The sequence below is a fragment of the Pygocentrus nattereri genome, chromosome 1, assembly GCF_015220715.1.
Source record: "Pygocentrus nattereri isolate fPygNat1 chromosome 1, fPygNat1.pri, whole genome shotgun sequence".
In the NCBI taxonomy this organism is placed as follows: Eukaryota; Metazoa; Chordata; class Actinopteri; order Characiformes; family Serrasalmidae; genus Pygocentrus; species Pygocentrus nattereri.
In genome coordinates, this window is record NC_051211.1 from 13,004,732 (window position 1) to 13,032,161 (window position 27,430).

At 38.5% G+C, this 27,430-nt stretch overlaps 1 protein-coding gene across 11 annotated transcripts in view; it reads left to right on the forward strand.

The window, feature by feature from the left end:
• maptb (microtubule-associated protein tau b) overlaps positions 1 to 27,430 on the forward strand; it is a 55,466-nt gene that overhangs the window by 22,003 nt on the left and 6,033 nt on the right. For 3 of the 11 annotated variants that reach the window (XM_037538512.1, XM_037538533.1, XM_037538513.1), the window contains exons 2-12: positions 1,444 to 1,602; positions 5,481 to 5,579; positions 9,785 to 9,796; positions 11,210 to 12,415; positions 14,273 to 14,310; positions 17,738 to 17,801; positions 18,289 to 18,339; positions 19,498 to 19,748; positions 19,996 to 20,088; positions 25,300 to 25,381; positions 25,784 to 25,890. In XM_037538512.1, coding sequence (XP_037394409.1) covers positions 1,461 to 1,602; positions 5,481 to 5,579; positions 9,785 to 9,796; positions 11,210 to 12,415; positions 14,273 to 14,310; positions 17,738 to 17,801; positions 18,289 to 18,339; positions 19,498 to 19,748; positions 19,996 to 20,088; positions 25,300 to 25,381; positions 25,784 to 25,890 — 2,145 coding nt within the window. In that variant the 5' untranslated portion in view covers positions 1,444 to 1,460. The other 8 variants (XM_037538526.1, XM_037538530.1, XM_037538546.1 and 5 more) reach the window with 6 other exon arrangements.

Sequence of the window (27,430 nt, forward strand, 5' to 3'; positions counted from 1 at the left end):
TGAGTGTGCAGTGCCATGTGTAGCTGTTGGGAAGCTATTACTGAGAAAAAAGAAGAAAATTTGCATTAGAACATAGAAACTAGACATCTAAGTTATGGAGTGAGGTTTTCTGGACTGATAATGTAAAACATTTCTGCAGATTTCTTTGAAAAGCAAATCGCCTCAAAAGAAGGAAAACTTTTATTAAGCTGAGCTATAAAGTGCACTGAAAAATGCTGATATGTTGAAAAATACTGAATATTGTGTTTAGTTGTTGACGTCTGATGCTGAAAAATGAATATTATAGTGGTGAATTTTAACTGGAACTTAAGTAAATGAAAGCATGGTCTCTGGACTTTGCACATCACTGTATGAAAGGACACTATGCTGTCTTTATTGTTGGATGCACAGCATTGAGATATCACATTATTAAAGAAGAGTTGTACTTGTAGGTATTGTCCCTACATGTCCTACATGCTTAATTGAGGGACTTTAAAAAGTGTATTACAATGCAGAATACTTAAATCACTGTACAAACGTTTGGAAACATTGTGTTCTGTAATGTTAAACCAATTTTGTTACAAATGTAAAAAAAATGTATAGAATGATTATAATATGATGCTAGTACTCTACACTTTTAAAGGTTTCAAATAATTTGTAGGATTCTACAAAGAATTAAGTAGGTTTTTAGGTGTTCAGAATGAACATTGAAAAAAAATACTTTCTGTTGTCTAAATTTTATTCCATAATTTCTGTGTATATTTGCTGAGTTTAATATATTGGAAAAATAAATAAAACACAAAAATGAAATATGCCATAACTTTTGCACAGGCCACATTTTATGTTTTATTTTTAGTTTCAACATGTTAATTTCAGCAAATAAACAGTAATTGTGCATTAATATTAAAATTTTGGGCAGTCGTGGGCTGGAGGTTAGGGATCTGGCCCTGTGACCGGAAGGTTGCTGGTTTGATCCCCAGGGCTGACAGTCCAAGACACCTAACCCCCATTTGCTCCCCGGGCGCCGTGGATAGGGCTGCCCACCGCTCCGGGCAAGTGTGCTCACTGCCCCCTAGTGTGTGTGTTCACTAGTGTGTATGTGGTGTTTCACTTCACAGATGGGTTAAATGCGGAGGTGGAATTTCCCCGGTTGTGGGATCAAAACAGTATCACTTACTTACTTACTTACTTACTTATATGTATGATATGTTCCTTGTAGAGGATGTTTTCTTATTCTCACTATCAACAAAACATGTATTTTGACCAGAAGCACCCAAACTCTTATTGAAATAACAGGGCTCATTATGATAAGTGGCTCCAAATTTTTGAATACTATTATACAATGTTCAGGGCTGTGGCCTACGAGGACGACAAGTTGAGACTGATTTGCTGTGACAGCTGTTGTGCCCAAGATAACACTATATAACGCCATCATTACCAATTTGTCTTTTCATGTCCGTCTAGACTGAAAATATCTCGAAATGGACCACCAGGACCTGATGAACTCCTCTGGGGAGAATGTGGCGTCTGCCTTGGCCAGCATGACTGTCAATGATGGCCCACAGGAAGGTATGAAGAACGGGATGGCAGTGCATGTGGGGCCAGGGGACAGCAAGGGCAAAGGTTAGTAAGGGCGTAGAATATTCCTACAGTTTCCACAGCTTTGGTCAGAGGCAGACAAAGAGCACACAATGTTATAAAAGAAATTTAAATAGCTTACACTGTGAAAGTTTGACAGAAACAGTCTTAAGCTAATTGCCAGTGCAACCTTATACTCTTAGTCACAATAAGATTGTTAGCTTTAACTGTCATACATGAAGTGTCTGGTAAGGGTTCTCTGAAGTTTCTGCTACATGTTGATATAAATTGTGTAGCTCTAGTGACGAGTGACAAGACCACATAATTTCTTTTTCCACTGCTTGTTTTTATAATGAACATGTATCGTAATTCTGTTGAAGGGCTTTTCCAGTGAGGTTTTAAAGGTCTGGTCACACTAGCATTTATCAGCAAAATTTCCCAAGCAAAAAAGAAAATATGGAATTTGTAACAATGATCAATAATTTTGTGTCCCAAACTCCCGTGGGGTAAAACATTTGGTTTCAACTTTGAGCTTTAATACACAAATGTGTATCTTCAGCCAATAGCACTACTCATTATATAGAGTACTTCACCACTGACTGTGAATAGGTACATAAAAGGGAGACTGCATGATACATATTTGACGCTAAATGTGACACAGATGCAGAAACAGTACACACTGATGTAATTCTTCACAGCATAGATGGGGAAGCTCAGCCAGTGCTTAGCCATACTGTACTTTTTACAGTAAGATGTTCCAGTTATTTCATGAAGGTTTGAGTTTTTTACACTGAGACTCAGATGCAGCTGTATCAGTCACATATAGCTGTATTTAATGCAGTTAAGCCTTTCTTCATTCAGTTAATGCTGCTAAAACAATGCTAATTTCATTAGCATTATTAGCGTCAAGCTAACCATGGCCCACCTAAGCAATAAGTGGCAACTGTAACTGAAACATGGGGCAGTTGTGGGCTGGAAATTAGGGAACCAGCCCTGTGACCTGAAGGTCACCGGTTCAATCCCCGACAGTATGTGACTGAGCCGACAGTACGTGACTGAAGTGCCCTTGAGCAAGGCACCTAATCCCCAACTTCTCCCTGGGCTCTGCGGATAGGGCTGCCCACTGCTCTGGGCAAGTGTGCTCCCTGCTCGCTAGTGTGTGCGCTTACTAGCATATATATGGTGTTTCACAGCATGGATGGGTTAAATGCAGAGGTGAAGTTTTCCCATTGTGGGACTAATAAGGGCCACTTAATCTTGATATAAAACTAAATAGGGCATATTTAGATTATATGATATAAATACATTTAAATTTGACAAATGCAAATGATGAGCTAAGTAGCTAACAGGTGGTTATGAACATTTCAGTTAGTAGAAAATTGACAATGACAAACTTTCTGAATGTTGAGATGGAGACGTGTTACTAGTTTCCGGTCAGAGAGCACTGTAAACATTTGATGTTCACTGGTTTTTATGGTCCATTATTGGAGCTTTCAGGGAACCAAAGTTACAGTGGAACATTTTTGGGACTTTAAGACACACCCTATAGAGTTATCTTTTTGTTTGTGGTTTTACTGTTTGTAATAGACAGGTTAGCCAGCTTAACTTCCATGTTAGCTTTTTTTTAATATTATTATGTTTATTAAGTTTCTTTCAACATGGGGTGGAGGGGGAAAATGAAGAAAAAAATTACCCAGCTTACATACATTTAAAAAATAGTATAATGAAATATAAATGCTCTTATTGTAATAATTGAGACATATGAACCAGTATGCACCAGAAAAGGCTCTCAGATTTTATGAAAGATATTTGAATGTAATAGATGTGTCAAGTAGTCTAAATACATATATGTTCAAAAACAAACAGGCTAAAGAGGGTGTGGTATCTGTTATTCATTGTTATAAAATACATTTCCTTGCACAAAATGTTAAAACATTGCAGTTTTTTTTTAAACTTGTTGCCAATGTAGTCATTTGCTAACCCAAACAATAAACACCCTTACATCAATTCCGAAAACCTTGAATCTCAAGTACGAAAGACCACTCGATGCCCAAAGATGGAAATGAGAATCTGTAATGGTAGGAAGGTTATCACATATTTAATTATAAATAAAGTCAACTTAGATGTACCTTCCTTTTTGCCTACCTACCTTATTTTCCATGCTTTCACAGTGTTAATTACAATGTTTCGTACTGATTTAAAGTGTAAAGAAACAGCAAGTTTTGTAAACAATATTTTGTTTGTGAATTTTCAATGTAAAACTTTTTAATATCCGGGAAGTCAGAACCTCTTATGTCTGGAAGATGCAACACTGAATTTCAGTTGAGGCCTCTTCGTAGCATGTATAAAGAACCTAAACCACTTGTCAAGAATTTTAAAAGACTTGCTTGGGAAAAGGATTGGAATCATCCTTGCCCTTTAGCTCTTTGGCTAACTACAACTACGCATGTCACCCTGCAGCCACCAACCACACCAGTTACAAACAACCTTTTGTTGTATCGACTATATAGTTACCTGCTATAATTATGTTTGCTTTTATGTTTTTATTGTTCTCCTGTGTTAGCCCCGCGGCTAACCACAGCTGCACAAATGTCACCCCACTGTTTTTTGTTGCTAATTCTGCGGTCCAGTCTCAGTCTCAAAGCAACACAAACTGCAAATGTCTAGTGTGACTATGGCTCAAAGAGGAATTTGCCTCAGTGTTTGTGTGTTTTCAGAGCCCAGAACTTGTTGTTGGAGATGTCAACAGCAACAGATAAGCATTAACACACCCAGCAGCTTATCAGTGCTAATATAAACAACAGTGTTGCTACCATTATGCCACTGTGTTTACAGCAACCCAAAACATCTGGGTTAGTGAGGTGTATTAGTTGATTTTTCTGCTGAGTTGAGATCAGTTTTGTGGTTTTTCTTTGACTTGTTATTAGTAGACGATTTGGATGAAAGGGACTGGCCTTGAGTCAGTAAAAAAGGTCAAGTTCCGTTTACTTTTGCTTGGGCTCACAGCCCAAAAACAGATACAGATATCCCACTTATGAACCCCAGTGTTCAGTACAAATGGCTTTGAGGAAAATGTCAGACATCTGCTTCTTTTCACAGAATTCCATCAGGACATACAAAGGTTTGCAAATATTTAGGCACCTCTGGTCAAATTGCAAGTTTTGTTTATTTGTGAAAATAAGTACATATGCTTTATGCACTTTATTTGCTGAATTTAACATATTTAACACATTCTTTTTCAGTATTTAAAACTCTTTATGTAGTTTATGTTTTTTCCCTGTAGAAGGGAAACTTAAAATGCCAAGGGTATTCAAAGTATTCAAACTTTTGCATATGACTGTACTTAGCTTTGTCCAAGTTTACTGACAGGCAGAGTTAAAAACAGTAATACCTCTTTAGGCCTAGCTTTTAAAATTTTAAGACGACCACTGCCTGAGAGTGCTTTAAACATTTTATCTTTTAGAGATCACTGTTATTACTTGTGACTTATTATTGAGGCAAGATAAGAAATTCTCTTAATTTTGTCATGCAATTGAATATAAATGTTATTAATTGTGTAGCTACCTAATTAATTACGTAATTACATAATCACATAAATAATATTTGAGAGTAATAACTACAGACATATGGGGGTTAATGAGTTGCTCATTAAGCTTGGGGAAATATTGTTTTACGTCATGTGTTTTGGCATAAACATGCGGACAAGCAGACAAGGCATGTTAATAAGGCAGTTACCAACCACTGAAAACATGGTTTCTTCTTTTTTTTGTTTTATTTTTTTACTTTGTATCAAATTAAGGATTGAAGATTTTTGTTGCTAATTACATTAAATCTTCTTTTGCTGATGAGAATTTTGATGGTTCAGTTTGACTCCTTCAGTTACAGTGTATTGTGCTAATTACAAGATGGCCTTTCTTTCAAAGAGGAGACAGAAGGGTCAAAACCAGAGGTGAACTCTCAAGAGCCTATCACAGAGGGTACGGAGCCTAAGACTGTCTCGCCTCAGGAGGATGTTGTGTCTGGTATGCCCTTCCAGTGTGAATTGCGTGACTGCTTTAGCAAGCTTTAACAACCTGCCTCCTCCACTGCCTCCTTTCCTTGGCTTTGTCACTGGCGCTCTTTAACCCTTCAGCTTCAGCTTTGATTTTGGGTTCAGCCCAGGTTTTTCCTCCTTGAGGATGGACAGACGAACTATATTTGAGATGGTTATTTTACCAGCAGGTTTGCCTCAGTCATCATTTTCAGTGTTTCTAGTTTAGAAGAAACAATATGAAAGACATCTAGAATTTTCTGGAAAAGGTCCAATGAAAGTCCTTTGTCCATCCCTGCTGCATGACCACAGCTAAAAGTTGGTGAGAACTAGGCCTGCTGTAACAATTTTTCACCATGGTAAAAGAGTGTTGTTTTGAATTTACTTCATTCAAATGTGTACATCAGTTCCACATTAATGAAATATAGTACATCAACACAATTCTTGTCAAAAGTAAGTCAAATAAACGACTGCAATGAGGTTCATTCAGTATATTACATTCACATGAAATCAATGTACACTTTTTAGGAAGTAAACGCAAAGCAACATTTTTTCATTGCAGTTTGTTGTTGTTTTTTTTTTTCATTTGTTACGTGTTCATTATGAGTGAGCCTCACTTTTCTTCCATCATGGTTTGCTTAATTACTAAATATCTTTTCTCACTGCTGATGCTTTAATGGACTTGAAAAGGGAATTCCACTGATGTTTCAAAATTTCTGAATAAATTGTAGAAAGTTGTTCAGAATGGCTTACAACTCTGTACCAAATACAGTGCAAGTATTCTCATTGTATTTACCATCCAAAACGATGGGCAAATCTACGTGTCCTCTGAGTCTTATATGTAATTTTGATGATGGTCAAATAGTGATAAATCCAAAAAACAACATTTTCTTTGGGGTCTGTTTTGCCTTACTATGACCTGCATGTACCTCTCCACCATGACTCAGGCACTGAGTATTCATACCATTTCATGTAATAACGTCCTGTGAGGGAGCTTTCAGAGGCATTAACTTCATCAGATGTCTGGTTTCTATCACCATTGCTGTTAATAGTTCTGATTCTATAAGCTTCTCTAAAACAGAGCATTTCACATAAGGCCACTCTGAATGACTTTTTCTACATCTCAACCATTTAATTATATGATGCAATTATGCAAAATCAGTGGATTTCCCTTTAATAATAAACTTCTATGAAACATTGTGTAAAACGAATAATGACAGCTTTCCTGTGTCTATGCAGTGATAAGCTTTGCATAAATTTCTAGTAGTTTAACAAGAATGCAAATGTGTGATTGATATTCAGTTTACTATGTTCTGTTACAAGGCAAATACACACATGTGCAACACGTAAACAACACAAAAATGTGAAATATTCTAACTAATTTGATACTTTCACATCAATACTGTCCACACAACACAATTAGAATTTAGTGAAAATAGTGCAGAGTGCACCTTATTCAGCAGCTGAATATTAAAGACGGCTTGGATCTCCATAACTCTGAGCTACTATAGAAAATTCTAACACCACACTTGGCAAAGCAAGATTAATTCTAAATTCTAATTGTTAGGACACAGCTGATCTCTCATCTTGGTTGGTGCCATGCCAACAGCAAAGACAACAGTGACTTTTTGAGTGAGTTCATGACGCCTGCAAAATTTCCCAAAAATTGAACAGAGCATGAAAAAATTTCTCATTTTTGCAAATAAAGTCTTACTTGTGCAAAATGTATTAATTTACATCACATGTTAAAATTAATTTATTGATGCCCCAGCAGAATGCATGAACACCTCATGCTGTGTGTATAAGGAATTCCACCGATTTTCCAAAGTTTTAACATAATGTAATCAATAAGATGTAAACAGTGATTCAGAGTGGTTTGATGTGAAATGGTTAGTTGAAGAGAAATTCACAGATTCAAAGGTTGCAGTGTCTACAGCTGTTAGAGGTATTAAAACCCACCACTGTGAACAATTCTGACACTGTAAGTTTCTCTAGAACAGAGCATTTCACATCAAACCAGTCTTGACTTTGTTTCCACCTTAACCATTTAATTATGCAGAACTATTGAAAATCTGTGGAATTCCCTTTCAAGACAATTTGGGAACCTTATTCCTGTTGATCCTCCATGCTGCTGTGAAGTTCTCTTGAGATTTAATTTATTGAGTCTTCTGAAGTTTCTGAAGAATGGGAATGTGTGTCTTCTGATGAAGCACAAGCCATTTGCCAGTGTAGGAAGTTTTTTTTTCCTGCCCAACCAGTACATTAACTCTTCACTCAACTCAGGCTTCAAGGTCAGTAGCAGATCCTTGACAAGCAATTAGGCAAAGCAACCCCACCTTTCCTTCTCTCTCTTGGAATATAATACAGGTTTAGTGCATTATTAGTGTCTAGACATGGTCAGTCTAGCTAAGTGAAATTACTAAAGCTGAAGGCTGATTCAGAGTAATGCACTTACCCTGTCCTCGACCCAAGTGGCCTTAACATGAAATGAGAACATGAATCACTAAGGGTTTTCGGAAGGTTATGAGCAGCCTGTACACGACAAGTTTTAACTGAGTAAGATTAAAGCTTTTGTATGTATATATAGATGAAGGGACTGAGCCCCTGTCTACAAAACCAGCTACGACTGTCATAACTCCTTGTATTAAAGTAGACTGTCTTGTTGTGTTTTCAAAAGTTAAAGCCCTGTTCAGGGCCTGGATTAGGTCATTTCAAGGAAGCTTATTATGTTCCCTTCTACCACAAACTCCTCAGTTTGTTAAAGCTAGTAAGAGGGAATAATCAAGTCTGTAAACGCTAATGTTCTTGAGACCCATTAGACCCCTCACATCCTATGGCTCTATCCTGTTTGCAGTCAGCAGAGGACGATTGGAGTGCTATTAGCCAGCATTTGAATATTTCATAGTGGGTACCATGTTGCTGATGCTAGCAGAAACCCTGGAGCTTAATGGCTCTAACTCTTGAGTATACTTTGAATGGAAATCCTTCAAATTAAAAGAGCTAGTGGATGTTTCTTGCATTACCTAATTGACTCAACATGTCACCAGGCTGATGGTCAGAGGATACCTAACTTAAAGGCCCACCAACAATCCTACTGTTTTAATAATGTATGACATGCCCCACTGGACAATCCAACACATTTCAATATTGATGATTGCTCCAAACGTGCTTTATACATTCTACAAAGATCTAGCAAGACCATTTCAGGAGGAATTTTGCTTTACTATAGAGAAATTATAGTCTGTTATTTTGGTTTTTGGCTTGTTGGAATAAACGATTCCATTTCTGATTCTTTCTGTCAGCTCAGGTCAATTCAGCTTCAATCTAGTGATCTGCACAGGTACTCAAGTACTCAGTTAACTGTTCAAGGTCAAGTACTGAAATCACCAATTAAATATTTTTTGCAATTCATAACGGGAAGATGAAAGAACTACCTTGCTACTCTGAAAATGTGTACCTTAACATGATTGTGTTACCATGGACATTATTAAGGGCATAACTGAGAAGGCAGAGGCTGTGTGGCTTTTATCGCTAAATAGGCTAGACTGGCATTTGGTTAAAATATATTTCTGACAAACTGACATGCACTAACTAACATCGTCTACAGAAGAGGATCAAAACAACTGTAAAAGATTAAGAGTCTCGGTGTCCAGTGTTGTACTAGTTAGCTGCTCATCCAACATGAAAACCTACAGATTTTTCAATAATAGCCATGTTTTGAAACATATTCCTCTGCATGATGCTAAATTTTTGTGTAACAACAGTATGGTCTCCTAAAAGCATAAGCCACAGTTGTACGTTAACTTCAAACTAAATCTGTTTAGATCTGTTTAGACAGATTAAAATTAATGCACAGAGGTCTGTATAAACAGATATGCAAATCACAACTCAAGGGACAAAACTAAGACAGTTGTGGCCATCTTAGCATAGAATTGATATCAGACCTCTTTGGGTGGCGCATCTGAGTTTGAGACTAGACTCAGAGTGAACTCAGTGAAGACTATATTACTGAACTGAACCGTATATTAACAAGGGTAACAGGATATCCAATGTGTTTCCTATCTTGATAGTCAGTTCTGAACATCTTGCATTGCTGGGAAATTAACTCCAGTGACACACACCACTTCTTAATATTCTCTCTTTTCTTTCTGTTTTCCATGTGACCTTCCTGTGACCTGTGACTTCCTGGGACATCAGGAGCAGGTGAAGGTATGGTTGGCTTACAACCCCTTTATCTACCTCCAGTGGTTAGCTTTGCTTAGCTAACATATACAAGACATAATTCAGTCTTCCTCACTATCCCTGACATTCATTCTCATCTATTCCGTCCCAGCTGCTACTGCATAGACTTTGGAGTTTACTGTTAGCCTTTAGAATTTGATGACTTCAATCAGCATTAATAGACAGAGAGCATCAATCAAAGGAAATCAATATCATCTTCATATTGGATTATGTCTGTTGCTTCTGTTGAAAGCTTATAGTAAGTGGATTACGGTAACATTCAGAGTACAAGTAGATTGCTGTAACTTGTTTAGAATAATGTGAGGACACAACTTAAGTGATTCTTGAGTATTAAAAGCACTGTACCAAAACTTCATAAAATACACAGATACACTTAAATACACTTTTGTACAGAAGCACAGCAATGTGAAAAATGATCTGCGCCAAATTGCCAGACATCAAAAACATGCCTCATCTGCAGTAAAACCTATTTGCAAATGGACAATGTGGCAACCGGTGCAGCACTGATTCATTACCATGTCCGGTCATGTTCCTGCAAAGTTTTCACATTGATGCAAGTGACAGAAATGCTGTTGGATCACTGTGGGTATTGTGTTTTGATTGGGCATATTGTTTGTGTTGGCTTTGCTTTTGTTTTTTGTTTGTGTTTCAGATTTTTTATTTGGTTTGTGTTTTCTGATAAAATGAGTTGTGAGGCACTTTTATGAGCCATATGACCATTTCGTCTTCTGTAGTGACCCCCTCATGCTGCCATTGGAGAACCTTATTCTAGCCTAGATTTTGGTAATTGCATATAAAGTTTCGGTTGGGAATTACAGCTACCAAGCCTGATGTTTGTCCTAAAGAAGAGACTTCTGAACACCAAATCTCAAGCCTTTAATGCACTGCTAGTTTTCATACATGGTCACCTGGTTGTTCAGATAAGACTTTAGCATTTTTTGACTCAACTGCTTGCTGACTCTCTGCTTTTAGCAACTGTTATTGCTAAGAGTTAAGCCCCAGGGTGGCCCACAGCCATGGTGCTGTTTCAGCAATTTCCAACTGAACCTTTAAATAATGCAAATTCTAGATTAGCAAACACTGCGTATTATAAAAGTGCCTGCAGCTCCATGTTTTGTGATGTTTTTAAAGATGACTGAAATTAATGTTGAACTGTTTCTTTATAGTTTTTCCTGACCAAAAAATACCATTTCCTTTGTCTTTTATTTTGTGTTTGGGGCCCTTATCTAGTTGATATGGTTTCAGTTCCTTGGTACCTTGGTTATTCCTTTGTTTCCTTTGTTGTTTGTGATGTTGACTGTGGAGAGAAGGCGGTTGAGTTTTGCTAATCCCGCAGTATTGTCTGTGGCTGTTCCTATCATTGTGCCTCCCGCTTATCAGACAAGCTAACACCAGGAGAGATCTCTGCACCACACAGTGGCAGGAGCAGTGCGGCATTCGTAGATGGGGAGGAGGAGCTTGTGAATGGTGACAGGGCCAGGTCTGTTAGCCCACGCCAGTTCCCCATGTCCCCATCACCTGTTGCCCAGGCTGATGGGTTTGGGTCAGTGGTTCCAAGCTTGGAAAGCCAGGTGAAGAGGAGTCCTTCAGGAAAGATGGACCAAAAGTATGGTTCCAGCGATTCTGAAGATGAGAGGGAGGAAGCCAAGAAGCATAGTAAGGATGAGGGCAGAGCCTTTAGATCTGCCTACGAGGAAGACGTAGAAGTGAGTCCTGGTGTGCTCCATAGTGGTTATGATATAGAACATCAGGAAGAGGAGGAGCATGAAAAAGAAGAGGAGGAAGAGGAAGAAGAAGAAGAAGAAGAAGAAGAGCAAGAAGAAGAAGAGGACAAAGAAAGAGAAGAAGCAGTTCCTCTGGCTCAAAGTTCTTTTGTCTCAGACTTGTTGCTGCAGAAAAATGAAAGCTTTGAGAGCAAACATGGAGAAGCTCCATATCAACCCCCACTGACTCCAGAGGAAGCAAAGAAGCGAGGGTTGTCTTTTGACTACACCGAACCCCAGCAGCTTGGCCATCAAGGTGTTTCTGAGGGTTGGGAGAATGGCTCTGATAAAACCCCTCCAGAAAGCAAGAGTCCTGACTCCTGCAGGGCTGACCTGGGATCACCTTTTTCCCCAAGTACTACTCGTCGGGAGTCTCCTCTCACTGACCAACAGAAAGAAGCCCAAAGAGACCAGCTGGAGGATGAACAAGAAGAAGAGGTCAGCATTCCCACAGCTCACCCAACGGTAACAGTACCTAAGATGGAGACAGAAGCCAAGCCAGCTGATGCCGACAAAGAGAGACCAGAGAAGTACTTGGATACAACTGACGAAGATCTCATTGCTACCGTGGAAGCAGCCCAGAACATCCAGCCTACTGCAAAACCAGAACCAGCGGCTGTCACTGTTAGTAAGCCCAGTCCCCCAGAACCAGTGAAAGCAGCTCCAACTAAAACAGAACCTGTCAAAGAAGCCCCCGTTAAAAAAGCAAAGAAGCCTGTTGCCACAGTCGCCGCAACCCCTTCCCCCAAGTCCGCTACAATACCCCAGAAAGCCCCCTCAAAAGATGCTGCTCCAGTCCGAAAAACAAGCGCCCCATCAAAAGGTCTGTTTTTCGTTCCTTCCCTCAACCCCACTCCTGTAAACCACCTTCTCTCTTTCTTCCACAGATCTTCTCCTGCTTCTTTTTTACTGTAGAACAGCTTAGCTAAGCAGCACCCTTTCTGAAAAGCGCACACCGCAAGTCAAAATGTGTTCGGTTGAAGAAACGGACTGCTTGTAGCCACCAAATCTCTCTCTTTTGTGACCCTTTGTGATCCGTCTATCCCTATCCACGTCCCCCCACCTTTCCCTTTCTCTGTGTTTGTGGTCAGTGTTTTCCACCTCTGTGTCTGTGACTAACTCTGAGCATTATTTGTTTTGCTGGCGCTGTTTTCACCAGCCTCTCTTCTGCATGTCACCTCTGCATGTTTGTTGATTGTGGAACATCACTCACAAAGTTTGGTGTGTTGTGTCTCCAGTTTCTACTACACAAGGTGCAGGCAGCCTTAGTATCAATGGGGAATTCCACTGATTCTTCAAAATTCTTTTAGAATTCAATGAATGAGATGTAAACAAAATAATTCAGAGTTGTTTGATGTGAAGTAGTTCATTGTTGAGAAATCTGCCAACTTGGGCTTATTTACAATGGTGTTAATAGGAACCAGGGGTCACAATATCTAAAACGGAAATATTGCCATTTTATTTCCTATCCAAATCATCTAGTGTACCTACACTTGTCTTCTGAGTTGATGATGATCACAGTAAAATAGAGGTAGCAGGAAACAGTAAACATTACATACGATGTACAATTTGTAGCCACATAGACTCACAAATAAATATTTACCTGTAAAGGGACTTCATGTTATAAAGAAAACTGTTGCAAGAAGTGTAAGTCATGTGCTGCTTTTCATTGGTGAGTTTCCTGGCAAGTTGCTAAGCAACAGTAAATGTGCATATATTTAACCAGAAATCTGATTATTGAGTGGAGTGACTAATGTAGTTCCATAGGTTCCTCACTATCAGTTTACTGAAGTGTTTGTAATTGTGTAGAATGAGCTACTGACTAAAATCTGTTTGTCTGCAGTAATCAGACTATTGTGTGTCTGTAAACATAGTTGTCGCAGGCCTCCAACTGTGTATTTGTAACCGTTTCACGTAATAACTCTGTAAAGCATTAAATGTTTCAGATGTCTGGTTCCTGTCATCACCACTGTGAACACAGTTTCTTTAGAATGGTGCATTTCATACAAAACCACCTCTGAATGCAGAATTTTTTTTTTTTTTACATTTGATTGATGTGCTTGTAGCCAACATTCACAAACAATAATGTTATTTTGATTTTGAAATCAAAATAGTCTATTTTGTGGTTAACAGACCACTCAGGTTTTAATTGGGTACATGTTTAGATGTAAATCGTGTGTCCTTAGGGAATAACTTTAATCAATATTGTTATAAAATCCTTGTAACCTAGACCCCATTAGAGGTCCTTGCAGCAGCGACTGTAAATGTTAAATATGCGCACTGTGGGGCATTTGTGGAAAATATTAAACTAAGATTAAGCCGTGGCCGACAGATCTGATTGCAGTTTCCCTGCTGCAAATCTTACACTCCAGCAAATTAGAAAGCCTCTAACTAAACTTACTGCAACTTGAAGGGCCTAACTACATTTGTTCAAAGGTCAAAGATGGACAAATGAGGTCATGTGTTCAGATTAATGGCTTAGATGTCTGCTGAAGCCAGGGTTTAAAATGCATCAGACATTACATTAATCCCCACATAGCAGTGCACATAGTAATTAGCTTGGTCTTGCAAAGCTCCAGTAGTTTTGCACCCCATGGAAAACGTGAACTAATACAGTATTGTTAGTATTAAAACTGGGCTTCCTTGCACTTACCCATCTTTATGTTCTTTCTATAAACAGCTGGAGCGGGAGCAGCAGCATCTGATAAAAGCACTAAGGTATGTTGGTGGCTGTTTATAAATTGTGCTTCAATGTGTTAACTGATCTTGATTTGACAGACAGGCAACATGTTGTAATAGGTTGTTTATGAGCACAATATCAATGGCACAATATAAAATCTAAAAATCTCTTACCTATAAAATTTAAAGTATTAAATATGAATCAGTTTCAGTCAGTTCCATAATTATTGGCACCCTTGATAAAGATCAAGGTCTTGAAAAAAGTCTTTGAGGTTAAATTAGTTTAATTAAACACTGAAAATTGTCCGTATCCACTTTTGGCCAAGAATGAGGACGTTCAAAACAAGCAGAGCTGTAGTAAAGGCAAGGGGTGCCATCGAAAAAACTTTTTCGAATTTGACTAAATTAACTACGATTAAAGGTTAGATTGTCTTTTATTTTCAGTGTTAGATTGAGCTAATTAACCCCAAAGACATTATCTTTTTACCCATCTTTACCAAGGGTGTCAATAATTAATGGGTTGACTGAAAATGACTTTTTACTTAATATAATTATTGAAGGTAATGCTTTTCATTGTGAACTGTTGACAAGGCTTTCTTGGCATAACCATCAGTGTAGTATTATGCACCACTTATGGTTGGTTGACCCAAGACTGTGGTTATCCCACAGTCATTTCCAGTGAGAATGGGAGGAATTTTTTTCATAGTGATTTATTCCTTACTCATAACATTGACACTTTATTGTTTTTGTTCAGTCTTCAGTTGTCTTTTCTTTGTTTTTTATCAACACTAACATGTTCTTGCTTGAGTTTTATTCTATTTTGTGTTTAAATACATCTTAATTTGTTACATTTGTTTGTAAGTTGTATGACATTGTGACTTTTTCACCTTGTGTTTACTAATCATTGTTTATTTGAGTTGTTTCTCTTACATTTCTTTTGTGTTCCATCTCATTCTCAATAACACAAAAGACACCTTCCAAATCCACACCGGCCAAAACTAAGCTCATGTCCAGCACTAAACGCGGGTCATCTATCCCAGTGTCCCCTTTCAAACACTCCTCTGCCTCCCCCATTACCTCAGTGTGCGCTTCAGGCAGAGCTGGTTCTGTAAACTCTAAACAACACACTGTGGGAGCCACGGAGTCCAGAGCCACAGTGAGTACTCGGGTCAACCCTGTAACCTTTGACCTGTCTGTCCAGTTCTCTTCAAAGAGATCATAAAATCTGGTGTTTTTGTGTAAGCAGTAAACTGATGTTGTCCATAATTTCTGCAATGACATCATTTGAAGGGCCACCGAGCCCTCTAAGCATCAGTTATAAACATACATACTCGACTTTATACACGGTGAAGCAGTAGTTTTTATAGCGAGAGGTTGCTGGTTTTAATACTTAATTCTTTTTCTGATGATGTATCCAAGAGATAGAATTAAATGTTGAAAAACTACAGCAGCTCTAGGTAGCATTTAGGTAATGCTGAAGGAAGACAGAGGAGCATACATACACTATATTCCAAAAGTATTCGCTCACCTGCCTTCACACGCAAATGAAATTCTTAATCCACAGGGTTTAATATTATGTTGGCCCACCCAACATAATTCTTAATCCACAGGGTTTAATATTATGTTGGCCCACCCTTTGCAGCTATAACAGCATCAACTCTTCTGGCAAGGCTTTCTACAAGGGTTAGGAGTGTGTTTATGGGAATTTTTGACCGTTCTTCCAGAAGCGCATTTGTGAGGTCAGACACTGATTTTGGACGTCAAGGCCTGGCTCGCAGTCTCCGCTCTAATTCATCCCAAAGGTGTTCTATCAGGTTGAGGTCAGGACTCTGTGCAGGCCAGTCAAGTTCTTCCACACCAAACTCATTTATGTGTTCATGGGCTTTGTGCACTGGTGCGCACTCATGCTGGAATAGGAAGGGGCTGTTCCCAAACTGTTCCCACAAAGTTGGGAGCATGAAATTGACCAAAATCTCTTGGTCTGCTGAAGCATTAAGAGTTCCTTTCACTGGAACTGAGGGGCCGAGCCCAACTCCTGAAAAACAACCCCACACCATAATCCGCCCCCTCCACCAAACTTTACACTTGGCACAATACAGTCAGACAAGTACTGTTCTCCTGGCAACCGCCAAACCCAGACTTGTCCATTGATTTACCAGATGGAGATGCGTGATTCGTCACTCCAGAGAACACATCTCCACTGCTCTAGAGTCCAGTGGCGGCGCTTTACACCACTGCATTTGGTGCTTTGCATTGCACTTGGTGATGTAAGGCTTGGATGCAGCTGCTCTGCACACTATGCACCTCAACATCCGCTGTGATTTTACATGACCCACCACTTCGTGGCTAAGTTGCTGTCATTCCCAAACGCTTCCACTCTGTTATACTACCACTGACTGTTGACTGTGGAATAATTAGTAGCAAGGAAATTTCACAACTTCACAACAAATGCACACGTGGCATCTTATCACGGTACCACGCTGGAGTTCACTGAGCTCCTGAGAGCGACCCATTCTTTCACAAATGTTTGTAGAAACAGTCTGCATGCCATGGAAGTGATTGGAACACCTGAATTCAATGATTTGAATGGGTGAGTGAATACTTTTTGAAATATAGTGTTCTTCCGAGGGTCGTATATTCCCTGAGACCAATGTTCTCAGAGCCATAGATTCCCTGAGTCTTCATTATATTATATCTCAATTTGATACATGAAGGCAAGCTATAAAAAGGGCTTCTGAGTCATGGGGTCACCAAAGGTCATTATACCTCAACCACAATACATGTTTTTGAATCTAATTTAATCTAATAAAAAGCTAATACAGACATTGGACTGCACGTAAGATGACATTAGATTAGAAAGATTGGAAAGTTGATGAGGACATCAATAAAAACTGTTCTGAAATAAAAGGTAAATGTTTTCCTTGAAAATGTGCTCAAAGATCATTTTGGCATTGTAATTTATTGCAGTGGTAATATTCTGTTGTATTATATAGTTGTGTAGTTCTTCTTATTACTGTTTACAATCACTTAACATTATTATATATAATAACACATTTGTGATTTATTCTAGAGCCATATCAACCTGACAAAATTAACTTGCCTAATGATGACTCAAAAAATGCCAATGAGGAATGTGAATAATCAGCCCTGGGAGCATAGGAAACATGAGAGGAATAAGGAAAATAGCATTTTGCTAATGGTCTTCAAACATCATTACAATAGACCTAGTTACACAAGTGACAACAAGCTAAAAGGTAAAGGCTAAAAGGTAAAACTAGCAAGTTAGCTGCATGGCTAGCTAGATACCTTATCTCAGCTCGGCTCCTTTTTGGTACCCAAACCTAATGAAAATGGTATAAAGGAAAAACAGATTTGTAAGGAGACACTGGTTTTATTTTGTTCAGATGACAGTTCTACTACTTGCCCAGTGTTGGTATTTTTAGCATGATTTTTATTCCATGTGTAGGCCGCTGATGCTAAGACAAAGACTCCAGGTGCTAAACCTCAGGGAGTGGGCACCAAAATCCCTGGTAAGACTCTTCTTTTCTCCAGATCCCCATAAGGTCAGACAGTTAGAACAGTGCACCATTACTGTAGCTTTATCACTCACCCCACTATCTGCAAGCATTGTACTGCATGGCTGGAACACATAGCTAAAGAATAGGTGGCTTGTCTAATCTAGACTGATTTCTTTTACAAGCTGCTCCATGCACATATATGGTACCATTTTATTTTTTACAAAGAATTAACTGGAAGTGATTGGTATGTATCATGTCAGACTTGCTGCAACATGATTAGAAATGAATGCTCCTCACTGCATGTAGAGTTCTTAACACTGTACCTTACTGTAGGAGGTACATGGTTCTACTCTGTGTAGAAGGCTCCATCAACCCTTTAGAAGTCCCTGCAGCAGCACCTGCCTGCAAAAGAATTCTAGTAGCAGTTATACACAGAAGGATCCATTCAGGTGACTGCTAGGAAAGTGTCTGATCTGTGCCGCTCTGGTTTGTAATGCAGCTGCTTCAAGGGCGGAACAACGGAAAACGGGAGCAGGTCCGATCGAAAGAGGTAAAAGAACCTCTTTCGTGTGAGTCTAACCTAAATGAGAGTGTGTTTTATCACTCCTCTTTATAATTATTAGCTAATAGAATGATCTAACACCCCTCCCCCATTAAATAGCAATTGCTAAATAATGAATTACTGTGAGTTGACAGTTGACAGAAGATGAACAGATAATTATGGGTCAATGATAAATGAATTAAAAAATGCTAAATATGTTAAATATTATTTTTTATTAATATTTTAAAGTTGTATACAGCTACTGAAAATCTGTATAACTAGTCTTTGTACATGGGCACCTTAAATAATATCACATTTTCAGTTTTATTAACAGGTTTGATAACTTTTTTTTTTAATATTTGTGAAAGGGATACCCAGTTTATCTTAAAAGCATGCCAAAATAAAAGTTAATTGTTGTTTGTGCCATATGACATAAGGAAATCAGAATTTATGACAAAGTTTTGCAAATATTTGCCCTATTTTGCGCCGTTTTATAAATGTTAAGGTTTCAAACATAAGTCTTGCTAGAGTATGTACTATAAATACATAAATAATATGTAAATAACTAATGTAATTTTGTACGTGGTTGGATGGTCACATTTTACATTTTATGACTTTCAGAGGCATAAATGTCTAAAGTGTATTCATGTAAAAGAGTTATTGTAGAAAAATGTATGTAATGTTTTTATCAAATTATTTCATAGGATAATGGACAAAAAAAATGCATATCATGTCATTGATCCTAACTCAAGAACATCAAACTGAAATGCTAAGGGCCTGGATGAGGGTCCACAATTCAGTTCCTCAGTCTCATAATGTCACTGTCACAACTGCATAAGTCATATGTTAATATTAGTTTCATAAGTTACCAACTAACTCGTATCAGCTAATAATAAGTCTTATGATTAATAACTGCAAAATACTCAGTGGCTTAGTTTCCCAGGCAGGGGATTAAGCCTAGACCTAGACAAAATTGTCCTGTCAGTTGCCAGTCTCCGTTCAGAATTCCGAATAGTACAGGACTAAGATTAATCATTGTCCAGGAAACTGATCCAAATTTAAGATGTCAAATGAGTAAATAAATAAAATGTGAAATAGAAAAGTCTTAAAGCATAAAGACCAGATTTGTTAGTTCTTGTGTTCAGCTTGTTGTATTTCTCTCTCCAGCTGAGTCACCAAAGACTCCGGACCGCAGTGGCTGCAGCAGCCCCGCCACACCCAAGTCTCCGGCCAGCCGGTCCAGTACACCTGGGCAGCAGGTAAAGAAGGTGGCAGTGGTGCGCACTCCACCCAAATCACCCGGCTCCCTCAGGTCCCGCACCCCCATTGCACCAGTTGCCCCCATGCCTGACCTGAAGAACGTCAAGTCTAAGATTGGCTCCACTGAGAACATCAGGCACCAGCCTGGGGGTGGGAAGGTAAGCTAAGCAAGATTTAATGTAGGAAGCTGGTTTTAGGTTTCAACCCTCTAGGTGCCTTTCAACCTCTCTGAAATGAGTGGCAGAGGAAATAGCACGGAGCACAATTAACAATCCGTGTGCTATTCGGCCAGTTGTGTCACAAGTCCCAGCCCACTCCAGGGAGTGAGGCACTCCGTAATCTGGGTCATCGCTGGCCGTGAATCCTTGAAGTAGACCTTTGTCAATTTTTTCACTTACTTCCTAGGTGCAAATCCTTGACAAGAAGATGGATCTCACCAACGTGCAGGCAAAGTGTGGCTCCAAAGCCAACATCAGGCACGCTCCAGGAGGTGGCAATGTGAGTAAACCTTGCTCCCTCCTTTCAAAGTGCAGTATGCACTCCGATGTCCGCATCAAACCCCAGCCCCCTTCGAGGAGCACCCGCTCCATTCCTCCTCTAAGCCTCTAGACATGGGCTTAACGCTCTCTTGCCTTTCCTCTGCCTCTCTAGGTGACTATTCTTAATAAGAAGCTGGACTTTTCTAGTGTGCAATCTAGGTGTGGCTCCAGAGGCAATATCAAGCATGTCCCAGGAGGTGGGAATGTGAGTACGGCTGAGCATAGCAGCATAGCAAAGCACAGTATTGACCAGAGCCTTGGAGGCTACCCTGTCTAGCTTGTTTATGGTCCAGCATGAGTCTGTTGTTCTACTTCACTGAGGCAGCTGTCTTTAGGGGAACCTAGTAGTCTTATTAAGGGGATGCTGAACAATTATAATCATTATTCTTAATAAATGATAGCACACAGCCATCAGATGACGAAGATTGTTCAGTCTCTTGTCAGTTGTCGGCTTTGATTGACACAAATGAGTAACAGATGCAAAGTATGTTGACAGCTAATTTGAAAAAAAAAACAGCCACCAGACAGATTATTCATCTGGCATCTAAGTAAACCATCATCATTTTCTGATAAATCACAGATGCTATACTGTGATTCTTTTCTGTTTTATGTCAGATAAGATGAGTTCTCTTAAAAGGATATCTCCTCATGCAACACATTAGCTTTATGTGTGATGTCACTTTCTAAAAGTTCAGATATTCAACAAAAAGAAGAAGAAGAAGTGGAAGAACCTGACAAAAAAAAAAACAAATCCAATGTATTTGGGTATAGGTTTAGCCTAAAGCTCTGGCCACAGCTGTCACTTCAACTCAGATAGAACCTCAAATGTTTTGGAGCTCTCAAAGACAGTAATTCTTCCAGTAACTGTCTTCTGACGCAGACGCCTGGTAGTGATGTGACTGATACGAGTACAGCACTATCTAAGCTGACATCACCAAAGTGTAGGGAAACATTTTAAGGTCTCACCAGCCAGGCCTTTGGCACTAACTGGAGTTCAGAACTTCATTTCACAAAAGCATCTAGGTACAAAGGTGATTCTTAAAGGGTAAACCTTCTCTGCCAGTTGAGATGGTATTAATTCTAAGATGCTTTTGGGAAACTGGGCCTAGTTTGGTATGAATCTCAGTAACGTTTTTTGAGGGTAAATGCTTTTTGTGCTTCTGCTTGAACACATTTTGTGTCAGATTGTTATTGGTTTAACACATTTAGGGTGGTTTGTACCAACAAGGATAAATTAAGCTGAGAACTAATCATTTGTCAGTGTAAGTTTTATTTTAAATCAAGTTGTCTCAACACTTCAATTTAAACATTAACTAACAATTATTATTTGTGATTATTTGTGATTGTGATTATTTATTATTATTTCTTCATTACTGTATAATTAAAACTTTACCATGTAAGCAAAATACTGAGTCATAGTTGTTCACACTGATGGTGAACCAGATGTACAAAGTGCTTCATTCCTCTGAAAGTTACCTCATAGAAAATTATTACATGAAATGTTTATGAATATGTTACCTTATGTCTAAGGCATTGTTTTTCAATAGTTTTGAGATATATTTTGACTTAAAACATTTATTTTAAAATCCATTCATCATGGACAGGTATATGCAGGGTGCTGTAAGGCATAATAATGCAGATTGTTTATCATCATATGTAAAGGCTCTGAAGATACATACATAATTTTGCACAGCAAATAAAATGGCTGTATAAATGAGAGTCGGCAAGTGTCTCTACTGTTTTTCGTTTCACATCAGAACACTCTAAATGACTTTGTTTACAGCTCATCAGCTGAAATATGCAGAAACCTCGAAAATTCGACCCAACCAACCAAACCAATCTCAAAGAATGGCTATATAAAACATAATTATTGTACATGCTGACCAAGAGAGTACTTGTAAAGTCTGAGAACAGTAGTGTAGGGGCTTAAGCCCTCCTGAGACTGTCTGTGCACATGCCTAGTGTGCCATGGTGGATGGAGAGATATAAAGATTAAACTGGATAAAAAGAAAACACCCTTGCACCAACAATTCATTTGAATGTATACAGTACATGCCCAAAGGTATGTGGACATATGGGCTTGAACATCTCTGGGCATTAATAAAGAAGTAAGCCATGGGAGGCTGTGCATTACTGTGATTTCATTCACATCTTTTTCAATCCACATTTTTTCAGAAACTTTTTTGTTATTATTAATAATAATTGACATAAACAAGTATTCGGCCAAGAAATGTAGTTCCTTTAGCATATTGAATTGATGCCATGCAACCATAGACTAACTTTTTGTCATATAACAATACATGTATCGTAACATGGCACTGTTTAAAACAAAAACCTTTGCTTTATAAGTACTTTTTGGTCACCAAATTACCACCGAGTCTTTATTTAACGCCAATCCAAAGGCATCACTCTTTTGACGCTGTGGCTGAATCTCAAATGGCTGACTGCACCCTAGATAGTACACTACACAGGAATTTAAATATTGGATCCTGCATCCCAACAGTAAATAATATAGCTAAAAAATGGTCATTTGGGATTCAGTCACATTCATACTCAGTAAATGATGCAGTATTAGGTTGTAGAGGCTAGAAGTTTCCTTAGCTATTAGCACACTCTTTAGAGAGTACGGAGGTCAGTAATACGCAGTTAAGTTGTTGTGAGGCCGTCATAGGTGTGTGTATATTGTGCATTTTACTGCAGCTTTGAACACAGATCAGCCAGTCAGATTTGCTTCTATTCAGCCACAAGAGCATTAGTGAGGTCAGACACTGATGTTGTCTGTAAGCACTCCCAAACGTGTTTGAAGTGTTGAGGTCAGGGATCTGTGAAAGAACAGATCACCCAAATGCACCTACAGTATAGTGCTACTTTGGAAATGTAAACCACCTTAACTGCAAGTTTAAAGTAAATAACAAACTGAATAATAAACTGAAGTTTTTAATCTGAGCTTGAAGAAATGGAGCAATAGGATTGTATTTAACCTTCACTGTAAAACTAAAACTAAGGTTAAAATTATGATGATAATATTACTGATCATTTTTAATTAGGTTTAAAGTTAGTTGCAACTTGACTAATACATAATTCCTGATTTAATCCAGGTTAAAGCTTAACTCTTGTTGGTGCGACCCAACTTTTGTGTTTGTTTTTAAACGGCTCTCTGCGTAAATGAGACCAAGAGAATTACAATGCTGACTTTGGGGGCTCTAAATGTAAAATGTTTGTGAATGCTGCAAAATGTTTCAGAGTTAGGCAGGGTTAGCATAGCTAGCTCTGGTCCTCAGCATGCCTGCATGGGCATTGCATCTGTGGAAGGCAAGACATCGTTTGTGATGCCGTTGCCAGGACTGAGTTCCATTCAGTCTGTCTGAATGTCCAGCCTTGGACCTTCTTACTGTACTTGTAAACCTGATCAATGACCCTGGTATTGGCTCATACCTGTGCGAAACCTGGACCACCACTCCATGCCCAGACTCATTATGCCACCGAGATGCTATGGGGAATGCATGAGAGCTGGTTGGTTCAGCAGAGCACTGTATGTTTGTCCTTTCCTTTTGACTTGTGACAAGACTTTCTGTGGATGGTATTAAAAAGATACTTCAAACAAAATGGTAATGTGGCTAACAGTGAATAAAAAAACAGTGGCAACAAAATTATCACATATAAGTAATACTAAAGTTAATCAGTTGCTTCTGTAGTTTTACACTGGATCTCTGAGGCTAATGTAGCTAACGAGTAATAAACAGGCAAAACGATTAAGACTTCAAGGCGGCTACTGCTGCTGTTTTTAGCTGTGGCATGTACTTTTTACACAATTTATAGATAACAATATATGATATGGTGTCGTAAATCACATAAGCAAGTCTTTTTGAAATTACTGAACAAGCGGATTGGTGTGCTCTAAAGTTCATCAGTCTCTTAGTGCTAGCACAAAACTAAAAAAGCTAATTCTGCACACCAAACACGTCTTAGCTAATGGAATAAGGGCAAAATTTTGGAAATTTGATTTTTTTGACAACCTATTTTTAACTGCCCACTGCTGAATTATTCATTTGTTAACATCATTGGCATTTTTATATGAAGCATTTCTTGAAGCTGATTTGAGAAGTTGCCCTTTCCTACTGATATGGGTCTGGTTTTGCTTTTTCTGTCGCATCTTGAGTAAAGGACGCAAAAGCAAGAGTTCAAAAGCCAATTTATTATTTAGATTTTAATTTAGAATAAAATTTTTAATGTTACAGCTCTTCGGGCCTCTTCAGAACCTGTATGTTTTCTTTTGCAGTGGTTAAAGGTAACATGCTTCTGTGGAAAATTTACAAGAGAAGTTAAACAACATTCTTAACATTGGATTTTTGAATTGAGTTAATCGACCTACATTTTCTTCTTTTCTACTGGTCCATTCATTATGAGATTTTAGCATGTGATAAAGGGCACCAGGCTTTTTCACATTCTGTAAAAACTACCAAACAAATAAAAATGAAGATACGATTCTGTTCAGACAGCGTTGATATGTTGTACATTTAACAAGTGAGGTATTTCACTCTTCAGATGCTGAAAATGCAAACGAAAAAGAAAAAAAACTGAAATATTTGTTGTCATTATTGATATTGATGAATAATTGTTTGAGGCCTAGTAGTGGGGCTGTAATTTGTCTGTGAAGAATAAAGAATTCACGATCCCCCTACTTTCCGTGCATTCTAGTTGGTTTGCCTTAGTGACCTGTGATAAAAAAAGCAAAGCATACCAATCCCATCAGTCATTGACCTCTGATATGCCTTCCTACAGCAACCCAAGAGAGAACCTGAAGTCCTGTCTGTCTTCATGTATTCCTGATTAGAATGATGGTTGTGAGATCATGCAGGACTTGCTAATGAACACTTACCTTATGAAGGTGTACCTGTTTAATAGTGAATTTATCGATATGAAATAATTTTTTATTTGTTTCCTTTGTGATATTTGCTATTGTGTTGCTGTTGCTGGTGTAAGTCCATTGAATACTTTACTGTCTCTCTCCCTTTCCAGAGACAAATGGAATGATCCTTTTTCTCCCCTTGATACAGTGAATTGGAACGTATACGAGATGCTGGTGTTTGAGCGGGTCATGTAGATTTCTCTTATCATGAGCTGCAACTGGCTGACTCTCTCTTTTACTCCCTCCTCTCATTGTGTTCAGATTCAAATTGTGCACAAAAAGATTGATCTGAGTAACGTGCAGTCAAAGTGCGGCTCCAAGGCCAACATCCACCATAAACCAGGTAAAGAATATGACACAACAAAAAAGTATCTGTTTCTGCCTTTTATTCTACTGCTGTTGTATATATTTTGTTTGGATTATTTTTCTTTTGAATGTCAAAAACTAACATTTTCAAGAAGCAAACATTAGAAGTAATACGCACTTCAGTTGCATTTTGTTTTTCTGATGAAGTAGTTTTATATCCAGCGATGTGAATTCCATTCTGAAGGCTAACGAATGACGATTCAGGGTTACAGTTGGCTAAAAATGATGCAAATACTAACCAATTTTACCAGCAGAATTTTAAACAGTATTTACTCACAAACGACTGAGGTTAGCTCAGATTTACCCTTACAGAAGGCAGAATGATCAGGCAGATTCCTCTGAGAGTTTAGTGCCAACTCATCTTTACTTTTGACTCCAGGTGGAGGGAATATTGAGATCAAGTCAGAGAAGCTGGACTTTAAAGCTCAGTCGAAAGTTGGATCTCTTGAAAACATCGGCCATACGCCTGGAGGCGGTCAAAGGAAGGTAAGGTCTTTTGTTTGGATACTTAAAGCAAAGTTCACAGAAAAATCAAATCTATGCAATTTCCAGCATCCCAAATGTTTGTCTGCTAAGACGTTTTGGATCTGAAGTTGTCTTTAGTTTGGCACTAGGGCTACAATGCTAATACAAAAGAATCCCAGTATTTAGCTTCATTATTATTGTGCCTCCAGTGCAGAAAAGAAGCAAACTTTGGACACCAAATACACAGCAAACACGCACCAGGCATTACATTTGGGTTGAGGGAAAATTTGAGTAAGTTTGATTTTTCAGTGAACATTTTTAGCTCAGTCAAGAAAAACAAGAACCACAGCAGAAACAAGACTGAATAAGAATCATAATATAATCGTAAGTACTATTACAGTAGCATTACATTTACTACTAATTTAAATTCTTAAGCTCTTTATATATACTATGACTGGCATGTTTCCTCTTGCTTACAGACCTCTCTGCCTCCCTTTAGCCCAGATGCTTTCACACCTTTTGCTAAGTTGCTTTTTTTTATCTATATACCTGGACAGTACAAGACTCCTTTGGTGAAGCTACTCCATGTAGAGTGATAGAGAGCATGGTACAACCAATATCACAGCAGTTGTGGATGATGAGGGGTGGACGATGTTTTCAAGATAAATGATTTGCTTAAAAATATTTTTTCTTCTGAGTTTTTATTAGTAGAGGCAGTAATGCCACATTTAAAAAGCACTACTGAAAAATGCGAACACAGTGATTTTCTTCCCGTGCTTCACACACTGAACTGCACTAAACACAATTGAACAGGACTAATTATGCTTTTTGTGTTTGTTCCATGTTCTTTAAAGGGCCCATATCACAGAAATCAAATTCTTTTTCTCGCTATCTTCATGTAAACATTGTTGAAGTTTCACATACATCCACCTATTTTAGCCTATAGCAGTCTAACCCCACCTAGTCACACTGAATTTGTAATGTTTCAGTCCAGTCTGCTTTTAGAATCTGGCTAAACATATATGGCAGTCAGTGAGAACAGAGGTAATGTATATGTTTCAGTCTTAAGAGTACAATAACAAGAAATAGGCTGTTTAATTTTAAGGAATAAAGGGAGGTGAATGGTGGAAAATGGTGATGTAAATTGAATTATGGCTAATGTTAGTGCATAAAAGCACATACATAAGTGGCCCTTAGGGGATACAAAATAGAATACAAATGAGAAATGTAGGGTATGGGCCCTTTAAGTACTAACTATAGCAATGATATGGTCAGAAAAGCACATGGTGACAATATATACACACACACACATACACACACACCCTGCAGCCTATCCCAGCGGTCATCGGGCGGAGGCAGGATACACCCTGGATAGGTCGCCAGTCCATCGCAGGGCATGATGACAATGTATTGACAATTTATTTATATACAAATAACAAAATAGAAGCCTTTCAAATGATGCGGTTATTTACAGCATCACCACTGCCTAGCATATCGGCTGACGTAGGAAGTGCAGCTCAAACCTTGAGCCCAAGTCTCTAGTAACCAAATCAAAAATGGA